The sequence below is a fragment of the Sciurus vulgaris genome (assembly GCF_902686455.1).
Source record: "Sciurus vulgaris genome assembly, chromosome: 9".
NCBI classification, from domain to species: Eukaryota; Metazoa; Chordata; class Mammalia; order Rodentia; family Sciuridae; genus Sciurus; species Sciurus vulgaris.
Genome location: NC_136469.1, coordinates 73,890,726 through 73,911,525, shown reverse-complemented (window position 1 = coordinate 73,911,525; position 20,800 = coordinate 73,890,726). Strand labels below are relative to the sequence as shown.

Genomic DNA, 20,800 nt, shown 5'->3' with positions numbered 1-20,800 from the left:
TGAATAATGTACTAACAGTCTTTGTTAGCACTTAAATTGGAACAAACTGACAATTTTAATGCCTGAGCATGTTTTATTTATATTCTCTTAAAATTATAAATACCCTTTAGATGTGCTACACAAAAGATGGAGCATTGTATCTTCACCAGAAAGAGAGATCACATTGGTGAACCTGAAAAAAGATGCAAATTATGGCTTAGGTAAGTCACCATGAGATTCTTGAAGGCCTGTGAGTGTTCAAAGAAAAGAAATCTAAAGCATAGTATTGACATTGAGCTGGTTATGATCAAGATACTGGCTGTTCACCCACAATCCATCACCTCTCCCACCAAATCACAAATTACCAAAGACAAAGAGACTGCAAGATACTTCCACCATGTTTAACAGAGGTTCTGTCTTCTACATGTTATGTATTAATCATTTGATCTCAGTCTTCACATTTTTGTATTTCAAGATGGCTAATCATTAGACATTGGGAACATCAGTATCATGAAGATCTTTTTAAAATGTGCTCTTTTACAGGATTTCAAATTATTGGTGGGGAGAAAATGGGAAGACTGGATCTAGGTGTATTCATCAGTTCAATTACTCCTGGAGGACCAGCTGACTTGGATGGATGCTTAAAGCCAGGTACTCCACATTTTGTTCATTTCTTAGGTACTTTCTTAAAATAGGCATGAATTTGCAGAGAGCAAAAGGGGAACTTAGGCAAAACAAAAATACTGGAGAAGGGTTGACATTTCTAAGATTTGAAATGATTTTTTTCTTTGTCGTTGAAAATACTGGGTTTCTATTTTTACAGGAGACCGTTTGATATCTGTGAATAGCGTGAGTCTGGAGGGGGTCAGCCACCATGCTGCAGTTGAAATTTTGCAAAACGCACCAGAGGATGTGACACTTGTTATTTCCCAGCCAAAAGAAAAAATATCCAAAGGTAATGTGAATGTCTCTTAGTTATGTGTTCTGTTTCACTTCTCACAAGCACTTCAATGCTTTGACCCAATAAATTGGATTTAAACTGTTTATTTCCTTTCTTGAACTAATTGTTTTAATTTTATGCATATATGTAACTTTTTCATTCATCAGTTCTAAGATATTCTGTTTCAATATCACTTAAGTAATTCCTGGTTATTTTGTATGTTGCATCTCTTCTTGAGTCAGTGAAAAATAGAACTTTTTAACATTGTGTAATTAATATGGCTATATAATAGTTATCTATGAAGTATGTCCAAAATCTTTTTTATAAGAATAAATAAGAATAAGAATAAATAAGAAATTTTATATAAGAATAAATAAGAAATTTTCAAACAAGACCATGTCATTTTGGCTTATAATATCTGCCAATAGCATGTTGTGGGAGAAAAGGCAGATGAGGAAGAACAAGAATCCTGAGCTTGAGCTTTGCCTATGCTACTTATTAGCTGTATAAATTAAATCCTCTGTTATTATTATTTAAAGAGGAGACAGTGATCTCCGCCCTGTCTTGTCTGCCTTGTGCAGAGTTGTCAACAGGATCAGGTGGTAGGTGATTGCTTGTGGAAGAAATGCACACAGCCCATGTGGAGCTGGACAATGCAGTAGACAAAGAGGCTCCAGAGCCCAGGGTCAGATTCTGTCTCCACCACTTAAAATTGTATACCTTGAGCAAATCCTTTGAACTATGCTCAGAGATCAAATGGTGCCATATTTTATAGAATATCAAAATCAATTGACATAATGCATGTAAAGAATCTGTACATTCCTGCTACATATTAAGCACTTAAAGGGGTTTTAACTGTCACTTAATAGTATTTTCAAATATAGTGAAGTGTTAGATATATGTGGATACTTTCATCCCCCAAATCCTGGGAAGTATATTAAAGAATTAAGTAAAAATTATCTGAAAAAAACAATTTAGATAATGAATTTCAGGCATAGCTTCTGATGATTATGATAAATTAAAAGGTGGAAAACAAGCATTTCATAAAATTTTGACATAAAAATGCCATAAAATTTCTTAAATTTTATATATATTAGTCATCTGACTCTTTTATTCATTAAATATTATATATGTTACATGTATATATATGTATATAATATATACATATATAAACAACATGTTAAGCATTTGTTTACTGTGAGCAAACACAACAGATGGATGGGAAATAAAGACATCCCACCTCCTGTAAGAGCCTTCTACCCTAACTAAAACTGTCATCTTAGGCAAAGGAGAACAGTTATAGTTAGAAATGTAGCATACTTCTGAGTTTCAAGCAGTCAAGACCAAAATTTTTTTAAAGAGAAGAACACTGGGTTCCATTATTCACCATAATTTAGCAAAAGAAACATGAATTCAGAATAAGTTCATTTCCACCTGGATCCCCATCTAAAGGATTTCCATTTTAGTTTTAAGTAGATGTTTTATAGAAAATTGCCTTCGAACACTGGATGACTAAACAAAAAGGTCCTAAGTACATGCAGTCCCTTGATTTTGATTTCCCAGCCTTCAGAACAGTAAGAAATATGTCTCTGTTCCTTATAACTTACCCGATGTTGGGTGTTCTGTTACAGCAGCACAAAATAGATTAATCAATACCTGGTGTACACACTGATAATTTTCTAGGTCATTCAAAGGCAGAAAGGCAGTATAGCACACACAGGAAAGAGGTTGAAATCACAGCTTTGAGCTCTCTTAAAAGTAGCATTATTTCATTCATGAGGGTGGGGATTCATGACCTCACCACCTCCTATTAGGATATACCTCCCAATACTGTTATATTTGGGTACCTTCCAATAGTGTTATATTTGGGGTTAAGTTTCTAACATATTAACTTTGGGAGACACATTCAATCAAAGCAGTTTTTAATTTTTCTTCTGTTTGCTAACTTCTTTTAAGTTATAGGATGCATATAGCTTATTAAGTGAATCTAATTTATACTAAACCCATGAAATAAGAACTAAAAATCCTCTCACCCCATTTCCTTAGGAAACTATCTGGTGTGTGTGTGTAGTCTTCTGTGTATTTTGACTTATACGTGTATATGAGCTATAATGTGTGTGTATGTAAACAAAAGAATACATATGCTTTCTTTGTTTGATTTTTATTAAAAATACAATTTCTTGTACTCCACATATTGTTCTTGAACTTGCTTATGCAATACATTCTGGACATTCATGAACATATTCAGGTGAACAATAATTCTGTTACAAATGTTGCTCCAACAAATACACTTATGACATTGTAAACGTATATATTTTTGGAGGTTAGACACCTGGAACTATATAAAAAGTATATACATTAAAGTTTTGACAAGTGCTACCAGATACCCTCCAAAAATTTTACAATTTATTGCCTATCCTGGCAGATGACAGCTTTATAACTTCAATGATACTAAAATTATCAGTCATTTCCATTTTTGTTGATGAAATAGGTAGAATACTGTATATCCCCTGAGCAATAAGGAATTTTTTTCATGTATTTGTTACGTATTTATATTTACTTCAAATTTCCAGTCTATGTCTTATACCCCTATTCCAAAGGAGTTTTTAAAATCTTTTTTATTGGATCGTAGATATTGTTTGTACTTTGGGATATTAAATCTGATTATATTTCACTGTTGCAAATTATTGCTCTACAGTTTCACATTATTTTAATTTTTCATTGTTGTCACTTGCCATGTAAATTTTTTATAAATTCACATTTATAATTCTTTCCCTCATGTCTCCTGTTTTGTCTCACTTCAGAAAAGTTTATGTGTCTTTTGATAAGAGCTATATATAAGGAATTTAGAGTTCCTTGATAGTTTTTTGTAGTCCAAAAAGTGTAGTCCAGTAAGACAATATAAAACAAGTATACAAATAAGTATTGAATAAACAAGGACCATGGTGGGTACAGATATAACTCAGTAATAGATTGCTTGCTTAGTATGTATAAGGTCCTGGGTTTGATTCCCAGCAATGGGGGAAAAAATAGACCAAGAATGTTGGAGACTCAAAGAAAGTTTAAATTATCTCTGAAATCAGAAAAGTCTTCACAGAGGAGACTGATTTGAATTGAGTCTTAGAGAATAGAAAAGGGATGAGAAGTTAAGGCAATAAAGGTAGAGATTATTAATAGAGATTGTTACAAGAACAACCAAAGGAGGGAACAAAGGGAACGAAAAGAATGTACTATTTTCTGGGACCCTTCAGTGATTCCTAGGCCTAGGTCAACTGTTTTGTGTGTGTTATCTTTGTATAATTCTCCCAACGATCTCCAGGCAGCTTGTGTATGTGTGTAAGTACAGGCTTGACCTGCACGTCACTAACTTGTTATTCTCATTCTTGAATCTTGACTTTTAGTGCCTTCTACTCCTGTGCATTTTGCCAATGGAATGAAAAACTTCATGAAGAAACCTTCCTACATGCAAGACAGTGCTATAGATTCTTCTTCCGAGGATCACCACTGGTCACATGGTACCCTAAGGCGCATCGCAGAAACTTCCTTTGGATTGACAGGGGGCCTTCGAGAAGGAAGCCTTAGTTCTCAAGATTCCAGGACTGAGAGTGCCAGCTTGTCCCAGAGCCAAGTCAATGGTTTTTTGGCCAGCCATTTAGGTGACCGCACCTGGCAGGGATCACAACATGTCAGCCCTTCCCCATCTGTAATAACCAAAGCCACTGTGAAAAAGAGGACTTCCTCTGACAGTAACCGAAGCAAAGCTAAAAAGCCAGGCATTTCTGATGCAACAGATTGTTCTGACCGTGGAGATTCAGACATGGATGAAGCTACTTATTCCAGCAGTCAGGATCATCAAACACCCAAAAAGGCATATTTTAATTTTAATTTTTTGTTTTTGTTTTATTTAGCAAAACAAAAGCAAATGTATTTCAGAGAAGTATAATCTAGCAAAAGGTGCTTACATGATTCTGGAAAGGAAGAATAGCTCATATCTCCTGCTACTAACTGCTACTGCATATGATGCTAACTTTCAGAGAAATTAGAAGCTTTGAATACTAACTCTAATATGACTAAACTTACATTTTGATTGAATTTTTACAAGTTGTTTGTCTCTTACATATTACATTTATGTTAATAAGAAAACTTTAATATCTTAAATTGTTCCTGTCCATATAATGGGCAATTGAATTTTTACTTATAATCTAACTTTTCTGAAGTACTAAATGTATGATGATAATAATAACAGTGAAATAGCTGCTCATTTCTAAAAAGGAAAGCTAGCATTCACAAACAGTTTTAGAGAAGAGCATCAATCATGCCTTATATTCACTAAAAAAAATCAGTAATTCTCACAAGAGGGTTATGCCCTTATACATACCACTTAGCTGTTGTTCCAGTGTTAATATTGAAGTTGTCCATATAAGGAAAGTAAACATGAAGCCTACTCGTCTTCGAGGCTTAAGTTAAACCTACCCCTTGGTGTATATTGATTTTTAAAGAAAGTGAAAATATATAATAAACTTGAGAATATAAAAAGCATTAAACAAGTATTATATAGAAGCTCAGTTCTAACTGGGTTCTAGATTTCCCTCTGATATATCTAGCTGTTTCACCTGAAATAAGCCCTTCAAACTCTGGGCATCAGTTTCCTCAATATGAATGCACTGGAGTGCATTCTCTTAAGAGTCTTCCAACCATTAGCTTTTTTACATACACTCTACTCTGTTTCTTAATATTTTGCTTCTGAAAATTTTTTCCAGGCAACACTTATTTGTCTTCCAGTAGTAATTCATTTAGACTCTAACAAGAAATCCTTTTTTTGTTTGTCTGTTTTTCTTTATTAAGGAATCTTCCTCCTCAATGAATACATCCAACAAAATGAATTTTAAAACTTTTTCTTCGTCACCTCCTAAACCTGGAGATATCTTTGAGGTTGAACTGGCTAAAAATGATAACAGCTTGGGAATAAGTGTCACGGTACTGTTTGACAAGGTTTTCAAATATTTTCTCTTCTTCATTTCCAACAGCCTGTTGTATGCCAACGAATTAGTCATTTAGCTTCGAGTAGAACACTTGTCAAATATTTCCAAAATTTATAAAATGAATATCTTAAAACTTTTAAAAAAATTGTTACCCACTTTTTCCTGTGGTTTTAAAAAAATTAAACAGATGTTGCCTTTTCCCCCCTAGAGTTCATACTTGCTTAATCTGAATATAAGACATGCCAAATTTAAAATTAATACATATGCTTTGTATTTGCATTTGAAAGTTTCTGAATGAGCATGGAATAAAATAATGAGATGATACATCTTTAATTGTATCATGAATAATTAAAGATTATGGATATTTACATAAAAATATACAAAATAGAATAGGAAAATCACTATAAACATTTAAAATATAGAAAAGCACTATAAATACATTGCAATCAAAAAAGAAAACCTAATTTTCTAGCACATTTTAAAATGTTATAATAAAAAAGGTAGAAAAGATAAATAAAAGACCCCATAGAAAAATATATGTAACATTTTCTCTTTTGTTCTTAATTTCTTTAAAGTTTTATTGTCTTTTTAAGGTAAAGGGAGATAAAAGCTGAATGTTTATAAGAGAGAAAACTGATTCACTAGATCTCATGTATATCATAAAAAAAAAACTGTAACAAATTCTTTTAAAATAAAAATGAAATAAACCTTTTCCCCCTTGACTCATGGGATTTGCTTTCAGATTTGAATATACAATCTGAAGTATATTATTCTATTTGCCATTTTTTCTGATAATTATTTTCTCACACTAATTTTGCATAGACTGATTTTGCTTTCTGCTTTGCTCATAATGCATGATGTAGACAGAAAGGAAGTTCCTCATGTAGTCAAGATCTAGGTTACTTGCTGAATTGAATAAAGTTCTATTGTAGAGAAAGTACTTTGATATTTGGAAAACTTAGCTAACAATATTCTTGGGTATTGAAATAATTGCGCACGCTGAAATAATGCTACTGCTTTGTCTGGTGAACTGAATCCTTTCTAGGGCTCATAAGAGAGTGCAAAATTTTTCATACTACCAAATGTTATTTTGTCTTTTTGTGTTTAGGGAGGTGTGAATACCAGTGTCAGACATGGCGGCATTTATGTGAAAGCTGTTATTCCCAAGGGAGCAGCAGAGTCTGATGGTAGAATTCACAAAGGTATGTTTGTATATATAAGGAATTATGTAAATGAGTATCACAATACATAGATAAGAAATCACAAAGTTGGTGTAGCTATTTCAATTCATAATATGAAATAAGAGCATACTCAGTTACAAACTACAACATTAAAGAATTAGGAAATTCTTCAATGCCACTACAATAACTCTTCTTCTAGCTTATTCCTTAGTGTCAGAAAATATCTAGGCAGTGCTTTAATGCCTATTTCATATCTGCTATTTACAAGCAAAGTGCCAGAGATTGGAGAATGGAGTGTTGTAAAAACACTTGACATTTACATTTCTAAGAACTCACTAGGGTCTTGCCTCCAGTCTTTCTATGTTTGTGGCTCAGCTTATCTTTTCTCATGATTTAAATTGATTTTTGTAAAGATATTATTCTAAAATGTAACTAAGATTTGCTATAGAATCAAACGAGCAATTAAACAACACATTAAAGAAATTATGCAATACAATTTTTTTCAGAATTTGCCCGAGTTTCTCTTCAAATTACTAAGAAATATACCCATTAGGTATTAAAAAGCATATAGAATCTTTATTTTGTGATTTTTTCCCCCAATTATAGGTGATCGTGTGCTAGCTGTCAATGGAGTAAGTCTGGAAGGAGCTACCCATAAGCAAGCTGTGGAAACATTGAGAAATACAGGACAGGTAAAGGATAGTATACCAAGCTGGTAAGATCCCTTAGAAGAGCATCACAATGTGTGAACATCAATCTCATTGAAACCACTAAATTTGTTTGTCAAGAAACTAAACCTGATTTATGGAACCATTCTGGTCTTTGAGTTTTTTCTTCCTTTTCTTTTCTTTTCTTTCTTTCTTTCTTTCTTTTTTTTTTCCTACCTTTCAAAATGAGAAACAAGCATTATGACAAGAGGTTTCTTACTGAGAAAACTGGCTTTCTGTGTCACATTTAGCACTGATATTACCAAAGAGGCCTGACAGAAGAAAGGATGAAAATTGCATTTTTAAAATGTTTTATAAACATTTTCTAATTTCTAGTGATTTTTACTGCTAGTCATTCTTGAGCTCAAAAGCTCAATATATTTTGTTTAAATTTATTTTGGGTCAGGTAGTTTACCAAAGTATTTATAATGGTTTTTATTTTACAGAATGGTGGTGCTATTTCACCAATACCCAAATTTTCTATAAAATGCTTATGGTATTATCATAGAATTTTAACAGGTTTTATAATAGATTTTTTTTTCTTTTTAATCATTTATCCTTTTACATAGAAAGTAATAAAAACTTGATTTTTAAGCATTCTATCCTTTTGTCCCTCTATTGCCCCCACCTCTATATTTTGATTTTATGCAACAACTATACAAAGTCCTGAAAGTTTATCTATTTTCTTATCATTTGTCTTAACTAAGAAGTTCTGTTCCATTTGTCCAGGTGGTTCACCTATTATTAGAAAAGGGACAGTCATCAGCATCCAAAGAACATGTTCCTGTAACCCCGCAGTGCACTCTTCCCTATCAGGATGTCCAAGGTCAAGCCCCAGAAAAAATGATGAAGAAAACAACTCATGTCAAAGACTACAGCTTTGTCACTGAAGGTCAGGCCTTAGGAGACCATCATGTCTCTATGAAATTACTCCTAGCTTATTTAAAATGTGAATGACACAGTGGAGAGATAGCTCAGTTGGTAGAGTGCTTGCCTCACAAGCACAAGGCCCTGGGTTCAATCCCCAGCACCACAAAAAAAAATAAAAATAAAATATGAATGTTACATGATAGATTACAATTCATGTCCTAGTCTCTTTATTCTTATCAAGCATAAATAATAATCTGATGCAGCACCATTGCTAAATTAAAAAAAAAAAAAAAAAAAAAAAAAAAACACTTGCCGTTCATTGAGTCTGAAAGTCTTTGGATAATGAAATTATGCCTGACTATAGTCATTTAATTATGTCTTAAACAGTTGTAGAATTTAAAATAAAATTTGGTAAAGAAAATAATAAGTATAAATGATTGCTGAGAGTGACTTCAAATTCATGTGAAACCTTGATCCTTAGATTTTCTATATTTCTATTAAATATTATGGACTTATGAAGGTAACACTGGGAATAAATCTACCTAGAAGTTCCCAAATACTGGTTTTCTTACAAAAACTTCCAACCCATGGACATATCTCTAATTGGTAGTAAAATTTTAAAATGAAGAAAGATGTAGTAGTGAGTTCCTTATAAGCCTAATGTTCTCCTTATACTAGAGTGCCCTTTATTCTGAGATTCCAACTATCTGCCTTTTAAGGAACTTACCTGCTCTTTGCTTTATAAATAATGGTGGTGATATACAGTCATTATTTTGTCTTTTATTTTAAATCTCTATTAGATTACATAAATGTTAGCAATTCCAAATCAGTCCCAAAAATAAAGGTAAAAAATATACAGCCCAACCTATATAATTTTTCCTCATTATGAAAATAAAATTAATATACATACTTTATCACACTGCTCTTTTCTATCATTCTTTAAAAGTTTTTTTTTTTTCTGGTTTTGATCCTTTTCATTTATTTTGCTAGTAATAATTTAATTGGAATGTCATTGGAATGTCATTGCAATTTATCCGGATTAAAGTAGACTTCACAAAATAATGTAATGTCAACTTATTTTTCCATATACTTGGCTGACATTTATTTTATATTCCTACCATATCTTTCCATTATATACCTGAATTTCATTTGTACTTCTCTTTGCCTGCATACCGCCCCCCCCCCCCAGACTTTTTAAAATTTTTCTGTTCTTATACTGTATTTTATTTTATCTTATGCTACTGGTTTTGAACCCAGGGATATTTTACCACAGCAATATATCCCCAGCCCTTCTTTAGTTTTTATTTTGAGACAAGAACTTGCTGACTTGCCCAGGATGGCCTCTACTTGTGTTCCTCCTGCTTCAGCTTCAGGAGTATCTGTGATTACAGCCATGTGCTATCACTCTCAGCTCTTATACTGTCTTTTAAAACATGAGATTGAAGCATAGTTTTATTTTCAGAACACTGCTTTCAAAACTCAGTTATGTTCAAACAGCTTAGTTCATGTGGTTAGTTCATTAAGTTTTATTAATGATAGTGAGAAATAGAATTTGAAGTTAGTATAAGGATGTGGTAAGTGCTTAGAAAGCTGTAAATATCCATAGAAAATGGGCTTTTTAAAATGTGTTCTAAAGTCTGTATGTTCATATGTATACACAGCTTAAAAATATTTGGTTTTTTTTGTTGTTGTTGTTGTTGTTTGTGTGTGTGTGTGTGTGTGTGTGTCTTTTTTTCCTCCAGAAAATACATTTGAGGTAAAACTATTTAAAAATAGCTCAGGCCTGGGATTTAGTTTTTCTCGAGAAGATAATCTTATACCCGAGCAAATGAATGCCAGCATAGTAAGGGTTAAAAAGCTCTTCCCTGGACAGCCAGCAGCAGAAAGTGGAAAAATTGATGTGGGAGATGTTATCTTAAAAGTGAATGGAGCCTCTTTGAAAGGACTGTCTCAGCAGGTGAGCCCCCAACATGTGGAGTGTGGCATTTTTAATGACAAGATGGATGGATTGGACTTTGGGATGGTTTTATAATGCTGGCCTAACTGTATCTTCATTTGTCATTCACGGTACCCCACCAGGAAGTCATATCTGCTCTCAGGGGAACAGCTCCAGAAGTGTCCTTGCTTCTCTGTAGACCTCTGCCTGGTGTGCTACCAGAAATTGATACGGCTCTTTTGGTAAGTTCTCTGAAAAGTACTTATGATTTTGTAGAATATCAACTTAGGGATGTGCCAGGGCCGCTGTAGTAGTTTCATCATGGATTGGTCTACTGGGTTTCATACTTGCTACTTCTTTGCCTTTGAGGTACTATCTATCTTGTGTGTGTCACTTAACCTTTTTGAGTATGTTCCATATTTGTAATATAAAGTAATCGATTCACTTTCTATTTTTTCTCTTTCTAATCTGAAAGCCTAGAATGCTAGGATTTTAGAAATGTGTTTTCTAAGCATAAATGGAAAAGACATAAAACCTTACAAAAACTGTATGTCCTTTCTTCACCAAACCAACCAGCAACAGTCATTCTGATTCTCAGGTAATTTGGATAAAAATGAGAGTTAAGATTTTTAGCTTTTTTTAACACTAGAAATCAGAGAAAGAGATATGATAATTTTATTTTCTTACGTCAAGGAATAACTAAAGGATCCAAGATCAAGTTCAGATGGACAGGTAGGACTCCAAACAGATGAACACTAACATAATAAAAGAAAATCTGCTTTTGACCTGTCTTCTTAAAATAGTTCTGCCCCAGTGAATGGTGACTCCTTGGTCTGGAAGGCAGGAGTATCTGGATCAGAAGTGTTAACCCTCATACTGGGGAGAGGGAAAATGTGAGGAAGACATAGGAATGTGACTTTTCTATAAGATACATTAGAAATAGCATTTCGTCACTATCTGTTAATAGTGAAGACCTAAAACAACTCTATATCCAGTAAAAGGATAAGGTTAAAATACATAAAAGCCATCTATAGGACTATTATGCAGTTACTAAACTTATTTTCAAAGCACATTTAAGCACTTCAGATAATACTCATGGTAGGAACCTAAATTTTGAAAGTAGGATTCAAAGTTCAATATGTAATTCTAATTCTGATTTAAAAGATGTCATACAATGTTAGCAGTTGTTTTATGTATCTTTTCTTTAATGAGCATAAATTAATTTTATTATCAGAAAATTGATTATTTTAGGAGAAAGTGCTGTTATTCAATAGGTTCGTTCATGTACTTCTGAGGTTAATATAAGTTGTCACCCTATGATCTCTTTAAATGTGTTCATTACAGACTCCACTGCACTCTCCAGCACAAGTGCTTCCAAACAGCAGTAAAGACCCTTCTCAGCCATCATGTTTGGAGCAAGGCACCAACTCAGATGATAATGAAGTTTCTGACAAAAATAGGAAACAATGCAAGTCCCCATCCAGGAAAGACAGTTACAGTGACAGCAGTGGAAGTGGAGAAGATGACTTAGTGAGAGCTCCTGCAAAGATACCAAATCCAACCTGGAGTTCAACTTTGCATCAAACTCTGAGCAATATAGTTTCACAGACACAGAGTCAATACGAAGCACCCAAGAGTCAAGAAGACACCTTTTGTACCATGTTTTACCATCCTCAGAAAATACTCAATAAACCAGAATTTGAGGACAGGTATAGTCAATATTACATGCAGCATTCAAGGTAACTGGTTGTTGTTAGTAGTAGTCTAAGCTACACAGATTTCTCTAAGAATGGAATACATCTATAAACTGGGCAATAATAAGGCATTTGATGACTCTATCAGATGTCCAGCTATTATGACTGACAGTTTTAATTACAAAACCAGTAAACTCTCTAGCCATTCAACCAGAGCCTCTCTCGAGCATATTTACTAATAGTTGAAAAAGTTGTTTCTCAGTATTAGTCATAAAGAGAAGAGATTTATTTAGGTAATGATACAGTGGGAGATTAGAGAGAGTTACAAAAGAAAGTGAGTGGGGAGAAGAGTTTGCAAATGGTAGAACACGGAAGACAGGGAAAGAAGAAATAACAGAAAACATAGAAGTGTACAAAAGAAACTACATCTATCCATCTTATAGTTATTTCTAAATTTTACTGTTTGGTTGTATCTTTTTGTATATCCAGATCCAACCATAATTATTCAAGCTTTTTTTTTATTCTTTCTTTCTATTCTGTCATCCAAAATAACCTCAGAAGCAATACTTTCATTCTTGTTGTTTTTTTTTTTTTTTTTTTTTTAATTAGGTTGAAATACACACTAGGCTTCTGATAACATTAGTTTCAGCCTTGAATTAAAAGTTGCAAATCAAACATACAACTTTCCGACTTGTACTTCTGTCTTCATGCAGCTTAAAGAGCTGTTTCAAAATAGAACTGGAACAAAGAATAAATCAGACAAAAAGTAGCTAGAATCTCAATCAAAGTCAGAGAGGAATATTTGTCAAGCAGTTTCTGTTGTGGCACAAAGTTACTATATTAACATTGAAATGTACTTGAAAATAGTCTTCCTTCTTTGTCTCTGTAGTAATCCTCCTTCCCCTCTCCCACTGGATGTGACTACTGTTCAGAGTTGTCAACTGCAATCAGAATCTGCTTCCTCTAATTCCATGGGTAAATATCATATATATCACTCTTCTGAACCAACTAGACAAGAAAACGTGACAACTTTGAAAAATGACTTGGAAAACCACCTCGAAGACTTTGAACTGGTGAGATGCTTCCTTAGCATTAAAAAAAAAAAAAAAATTTCTCAGTGAAAATGTCTATGTATACAGGTTTCCTTTAGTTGGGCAAAAAGCTATCTTTTAGAGTAGCTTCAAACCTGTCTAATAAATGCATAACACATGTTTTTCTTCTAAGGAATGAGGGAAAAAGACAAAAAGATTTGGGTACAAATCCTGACTCTTATCACTAACTAGCTGCCACTGGGCACGCACCTGTGGGCATATCTCTTAATTCTTCAGATTCCCATAGTAGCTTTGGCTGTACAATGGAGCTAGTCACCTCCTAGGATTGTCCTGAGAATTAAATGAAATACCATATGAAAACACCTAGTCTGGTGCTTAGACACTGCTTCAGAATGGCCACTTAGTAAATCTGTTTGTTCATTTCTCAAATTCCATTGCATTGTGTATCAGATTTTTAAAGTTCAAATGTAATTTTTTTTTCTCTTCACATTTTTCTTGTATGCCCAACTGGAGTTTTTACATTGTATTAATAGCCTTGTAACTTCTAAACCTACAAATCAAGCTTGGAAACCAAACTTCCAAGTGCAATATCCTTCATGTGGGTTGAAAGTCAATCTGTTTCAGTATTTATTATCCAAATAATAAATGCTTAGAAAAATCATAAAACAAAGAAAAAGAACATTAAAGTCACCTATAATCTTACCACCCCAAAACAACAAATATTTTGGCGTTAATCTTCTCTATGTTTTGGTTGCTTGAAATTGTGTGTGTGTGTGTGTGTTTATGTAGCATCTACATCTCCAATATTATTCTTACACACTAGGCCTCTCATAACATTAGCTTCAGTCTTGAATTAACAGTTGCAAATCAAACATTCTTAGCAATACAGTGCAAATAGTTTCCTTAGAAATTTGTTATCAGTCACATAAACAGCCTATCTCAGTTGAAATCTTTTCATCTATTTTTGTTGTTGTTGTTTATACATTTTAACAAAGTTGTGATGTATAACCATCCAAAGATGTCTTGTTTTTACCAAAAACAAAAACAAAGCTTTCTTTGGAGACTCTTAGCATCTAACTTGGTTGTTTAGAAATATGTGAAGAATTTTTCTGAAACTTCCCTCCAAAAATGTGTTCTCTGATCTCAAAGTATATCCACTCTTGTGTCCTTGTTTATCTTGTTCATCCTTAATATGTAAGAATGAAAGCACGGTTAAGTTCTGTTCCTGCTATCTCTAGACAAACATGTAATGTTATATTTAAACTCTGATACTCAGGGGAAGGGGCATTCTATCCAGAGTTAGAAAGACTTGGCTTCTTCACTTGGTCAAGTTAAGTAAACTTTCAAGATTTGATTTCCTCCTCGGTTAATCAAGAGAAATAGTAGTCATCTTTCTGTTTGTCTATGGGGCAAAACAGTCAGCTTTAGAGGAATCATTGTTTTCTTTCTCTAGGAGGTAGAACTCCTCATTACCCTCATTAAATCAGAGAAAGGAAGCCTCGGTTTTACAGTAACCAAAGGCAATCAGAGTATTGGTTGTTATGTTCATGATGTCATACAGGATCCAGCCAAAAGTGATGGAAGGCTAAAGCCTGGAGACCGGCTCATAAAGGTAAAGACATTGGAGAGGGATGAGAGATTTGTGCAAATGTGACTGTTGTGGTCCATTTTTTGTTACTATAGTAAAACACCCAAGGCTAGACAACTTTATTTTTAAAAATGATTCCTTCAGCTCATAGTTTAGGAGCTTTAAGGGCATGGCAATGGCATCAACTTAGCTCTAGTAAGGACCTCATGATATGGTGGTCGGAACGCATGTGGAAAGGAGATCACATTTCAAAATGGGAAGCCAGAGAAGCTGGGATCCTACAGTTCCTTCTAAGGGCATGCTCCCAGGGACCTACTGATCTCCCACTAGGCTCCACCTCTTAAAGGTTCCACTGTCACACTGAGGACCAAGCTTCCAACACATGAACTTCAGTGGAACAAATTTAAACCATATTCAAACCATAGCAGTGACCAATGAACAAGCCAGGACCAGAAATGGAAGTTTTAATTAACGTAACCCTGTGTTTCTGTTTGGCTTATGTTTTCCTTCTTCACTACTTAAAAGTAAAGGCCTTTATATAGTTAAGTGCTTGGGAAATGCTTCAAGTTTCATTTTTAATTTGAAAGTTCCTTTATTCTCAAGGCATGAAATAAGCTACCACAAATCTCAGAGACAAAATGTTTCTTAAATTACTAAGAGAATAAATTTTCCATGTTAGCAAAGTAATGATGCATTTCTTAAGGGATTTGACATTATTATTTCATTCATAATCGCTTGACCACTATGTTTATGATTTCTATAATAAAGGGAATTCTAATAAATTAGAGATCATGGTTTATTGTAAATGTCTTACTAATATGTAAGAACTTAGGATTATTGTATTTTCTTGACAATTTAGCTTTTCTGTTCTTAAAATTGTAATCCTAACTTACCTCTTTCTCATCTTTATAGGTTAATGATACAGATGTTACAAACATGACTCACACTGATGCAGTGAACATGCTCCGAGCTGCACCCAAGACAGTCAGATTAGTTCTGGGACGAGTTCTAGAATTACCCAGGATGCCAGTGTTGCTTCATTTGCTACCTGACATTACATTAACTTGCAATAAAGAAGAGTTGGGTAATAAAAAGTCGAGTTTTGTGCAGTATAATTTTCTTGGCTAGATTAAGAATAAGTACTCCTATGACTAAGAAGACAATTTCTATTCTTTGAAGGTTTTTCCTTGTCTGGAGGTCACAACAGTCTTCATCAAGTCATATATATTAGTGATATTAATCCAAGGTCAGTTGCAGCCATTGAGGGTAATCTCCAGCTGTTAGACATCATTCATTACGTGAATGGAATCAGCACACAAGGAATGACCTTAGAAGAAGCTAACAGAACGTTGGACATGTCACTTCCTTCGGTGGTGCTGAAAGCAACAAGGTACTGTGCAATAATTCATGAGCTCTGTTTACGTGCATGCATGCATTTCAGGTTTTTTATTATACTTATGTACTCTTACAAAATAGTACTGAATTGGTGATTCACATACTAAACTGGCAGGACTGAACAGTTAGAATAGACTTCCCAGTAGGAGATTCTAAGAACAAAGAGGATAAGTGTTTGAATACATGTATCCAGTTAATAAGGTGGTTGGCACATTTATCAGGATATTTTCACATTGCCAATAACAAAAGATACAACTCAACTTTTCTTAAATAAGATAGGAAAGTTATTGACTTACATTGTTTTAAAAGACTAAAGATAGCATGGTCATCAGATAAAATTTGATCAGGCTTTTGGTTCCATTTATTTGCTATTTTCGGTTATTCCTTTCTCTTTATATTAGTTTCCTTTATGATAATCAAATGACCACATTGGTTTTATACCTCACACGTGTGTACCACACCATCTAGAGCAATCTTCAATATTACCTAGTAAAGCAGGTAATATTCACCAGTTGCCTTAGGCCTAAATTGTCAGTCCCTGAACTGAGGCAAAGGGATTAAAAACAAATTGATTGGTTTGGCCAGTCATGGCAATTCCTAGAGCTATGATGAGGTCTTGGCTCTAGAACTACATCTACTACTAATGAGACATAGAACTTCCATATCCACTATCTCATTACAGTTTCACAATATTAAAAAGTGCTAATAACAATTCTTGTACCTTAGATTGGACATAAATAGAAAAACAGTATGTATGAGTTGCCTATTACTTGTTAAATTTTTTCGTAAATTTAGTGGCTTAAGATAATATAAGATTATTATCTTAACAGTTCTGAAGCATAGAAAATATAAAATGCATCTCACTGGGAGAAAAATAAGGTGTCTTCAGAGCTACATTCCTTCCACAGGTTCTAAGAGAAAATCTATTTCCTTGCCTTGTCTGCTTCCACTACCTCCCATTAAATCTATCAGTTTATTAATCCATCAATAGATTAATCCACTGATGAGGTCAGAGCCCTTATGATCAAATCACTTCCCAAAAGCCCCACTTCTGAATATCACTGCATCAAGGACCAAGACTTCAGAACATGAGTCTTTGGAAAACATTCCAGATCCAAACCATAACACAGACTAAGCCAAGTTATCTAAAGGGAGATATTCACTGTTTTTTCTGTGAATCCATGTTTTTTTCCAAAAGATGGAAACATATGAATCAAATCATTAATAAACTTGTTTCTTCCTTCTGAATCTTAAAGTTAGATTAGATACTATTTTTCCTTGAATGTAATTCCTGACCTGCATCCTTTATGTTTCTAAAACTTTAATTGGCATACAGTCATTTTCGTAGGTCTAACTGAATAGTAGTCAGAGGGAAGTCTTCAAACAAACTAGAAAATGTTTTTTGTGAAAATTTACATTGCTACAAGCCTTAGGGTCTAGCTGAATGTTTTGCCCCCAAATTAGTAATTAGTACTCTCCCTCTCTCTCTCTCTCTCTCTCTCTCTCTCTCTCTCTCTCTCTCTCTAATGGTACTAGATGGAACCCAAGTCTCATAAATACAAGGCAAGTGCTGTACCACTGATCTACATCCCCAGCCCCCACTTATTTCTGAGACAGGGTCTCACTAAGTTACCCCACTCTGGCCTCCAACTTGTGATCCCCCTGACTCAGCCTGGAGCTGGGATGGGATTACAGGTGTGTGCCACTGCACCCAGCTAGCAGAGCGTCTTCACCCAGCCCTGAAGTCACTTTCTTTTACTTTTCTACTCTAGTAGTCATCACGATCTCTTTCTTTTTTATTCTTCTTCCAGCTTTCTCTCCATTGTGTTTTGTATGTGGTATGGTGTATGTCCTCTCTTTAAAGCAATAATGGAGGAATGTATATTTGGAGCAATTTTTTGTATGTCAGGAACTATACAGGGTCTGGGATTTTACCCTACTTATAAGCTAACAAATTAGCCCATTTTTGTTTCATGGTTTCTAACAGTAGACATAAAACCATAATCGGTAATACTTTATTACTAACAGTACGACAAGCAGCATGAACATAGTGTGGGTGTCATGGAGATGACGTACGTGGGTCTAATAGGATTACTGCACAGGCAGTGGGTTGTGGTTATAGGAGAGGAACAGCATAAGAAGAGCCTGGACAACCCACCATTTCTTAGCAGCCAAAGAAAGCCTGTTTGTTTGGAGTTTGGATTTTTTGTGGGGAGGCGGGTTGTTACTTCATCCCTCAAGGTTGCTTCCTACAAATAAGACTTTGAGAAATGACCTAGATAGAAAACACTAGGGTCTTGCATTTGGGGGCTACCCAGCAAGAACATACATGGATGCTTAGGGCCTGTGGCATGATGCCTGTATTAACACTGTACACACCTAGGCCACCTTCCTTTTCCTTCAAGTATCAGCAACAATAAGATTGCATACTAATCCCCTGTGCCCAACGTGCTATCTTTTTTACTGCTTTTCATTTTGGGTGCTACTGTTACAATTCTTTGAATATAGATATTTCATCTAGATTTTCACTTTAATATAAAAGAGAGAACACATAACAAGGGATTCAGATATTAACAAAGGCCTAATGTTTTCCCTGATAAGTGGATGATGATACATAATGGGGGTGGGAGATTGGGGGAATGAGAGAAGAATGGAGGGACTTTAGCTTATGTAAAAGGAAATGAGGGGCGGGGTATGAAAAATGGTGGAGTGAGACAGACATCATTACCCTATGTACATGTATGATTACACGAATGGTGTAAATCTGCATCATGTACAACCATGGAAACGAAATGGTGTAGCCCATTTGTGTACAATGAATCAAAATGCAGCCTGTAAAAATAAAAAATAAATAAATAAAAGAACTTTATGATTTATGACTTCTAAGTTAACTATTTTTATTTACTTTTGTTATTGTTTATCTAGATATATCTACTGAGTAATAGTGAACTAAGTTTTTATTACGATAAATATTACCAGTGTTTTAAATGAAAGGGAAATAGAGTGATGTATTGACCTGAAACCCAAAGGAACATTACATAATAAAGTTATTCTTAATCTTTTGAAGGTTGGGAATATCTCTGTTCAGAAAATACGTAGATGAAGACTCTCATAAAATTTTGTCTGCAGCTTCAGAGGGTAGTTAGGCCCCCTGAAGCCCATCCAGAATGAAATTTCTAAAAGTAGTCAACAGAAGGTTCAAAGAATATTTAAACAAATTATCTTTAATCTTTGCAATTGTCTGTCTTTTTTTTTTTTTCCACATACAGAGATGGTCATCCAGTGGTCCCTAGTTCAGTGATGTCTGGAATTTCACTTCCAAAATCAACCCAAGCCAATGGTAAGGGCATATTCATTCTCTGACACAAGTAGTTAGGGAGTAGTTTTTTTTTTTTTTTTCTGAACAACAAGTTTGAATGTTATAACTAAAATGGTTTTATTGCCCTTTCAGAATGTTTTGCAGGATCTAAGAAAAGATATTATACTTAAATGAAATCATCTCTGAAATTCAATTTATAATAAAAAACTAGAAAACAGAGTAGACCATGAAATTCATAGCCCAATGGATGTGAGCATTTAAGTTCTGTGTGATCTTAGTAAGTTACTAAGATCCATAAATAGGCTTCTATTTCCTGTCAGTAAAATAAACGTTATTAGTATTTGCCTTGTAAGGTTATAATTAGACATAAATATATTAGTACACATTAAACATGTACCATCAATGCTTGCCACAGGGTAATTTATTCAGAAATTTACTGAATTTCTCCTCTGTGCATATTGTTCTTGGCATCATAGGTATAGCAATGTGCAAAGTGTCTACCTTACATTCTAGCACAATCAGGAAAACAGTAGTCATAATTGTTTGGGCAGCAGTTGCTTTTTGTTGTTTTGAGATACTGGGGATTAAACCCAGGGATGCTTTTTCCACTGAGCTATATCCCTTGCTCATTTTTAAAACTGATACTGTGTCAATAATAGGAACTTTCCATAGTCACCAGTATGTAAAATGGTACATCTATTCTGCAAAACAGCTTAACAATTTCTTGAAAACTTAAACATATGCTTATAATGTGATCCAGTCATTCCATTCCTAGCAGGTTTTGGGGGGTTTCTTTTTTTTTTTTTTTTTTTTTTTTTTTGGTACTGGGGATGGAACCCAGGGACACTGAGCTACATCCCCACCTTCTTTTTATTTTTTATTTTGAGGCAGGGTTCAGTGAATTGCTTAGGGTCTTGCTAAATTGCTAAGACTGGCCTCAAACTTGTGGTCCTCATGCCTCAGCCTGCTGAAGAGCTGGGACTACAGGCATGCACCACCACGCTCAGCTCAGCACATTCCTAGTTTTTTTTGTTTTTTGTTTTTAATCATATGGCCATACACAAAAACTTGAACAGAAATCTCATTAGCAGCAAGGTACAGTGATTCATGTCTGTAATTCTAGCTATTTGTGAGGTTGCAGCAGAAGGATTGCAAGC

At 34.3% G+C, this 20,800-nt stretch overlaps 1 protein-coding gene across 13 annotated transcripts in view; it reads left to right on the top strand.

Moving 5' to 3' along the window:
- The window catches only part of PTPN13 (protein tyrosine phosphatase non-receptor type 13), a 190,800-nt gene that overhangs the window by 140,692 nt on the left and 29,308 nt on the right, over positions 1-20,800 (top strand). For 9 of the 13 annotated variants that reach the window (XM_079153164.1, XM_079153153.1, XM_079153162.1 and 6 more), the window contains 16 exons: positions 111-200; positions 523-630; positions 803-934; positions 4,321-4,787; positions 5,765-5,911; positions 7,010-7,103; positions 7,689-7,774; positions 8,519-8,681; positions 10,402-10,616; positions 10,739-10,837; positions 11,940-12,304; positions 13,179-13,362; positions 14,795-14,953; positions 15,842-16,013; positions 16,109-16,319; positions 19,594-19,664. In XM_079153164.1, coding sequence (XP_079009290.1) covers positions 111-200; positions 523-630; positions 803-934; positions 4,321-4,787; positions 5,765-5,911; positions 7,010-7,103; positions 7,689-7,774; positions 8,519-8,681; positions 10,402-10,616; positions 10,739-10,837; positions 11,940-12,304; positions 13,179-13,362; positions 14,795-14,953; positions 15,842-16,013; positions 16,109-16,319; positions 19,594-19,664 — 2,763 coding nt within the window. The remainder of the gene's footprint in view (positions 1-110; positions 201-522; positions 631-802; positions 935-4,320; positions 4,788-5,764; positions 5,912-7,009; positions 7,104-7,688; positions 7,775-8,518; positions 8,682-10,401; positions 10,617-10,738; positions 10,838-11,939; positions 12,305-13,178; positions 13,363-14,794; positions 14,954-15,841; positions 16,014-16,108; positions 16,320-19,593; positions 19,665-20,800) is intronic. The other 4 variants (XM_079153160.1, XM_079153158.1, XM_079153155.1 and 1 more) reach the window with 2 other exon arrangements.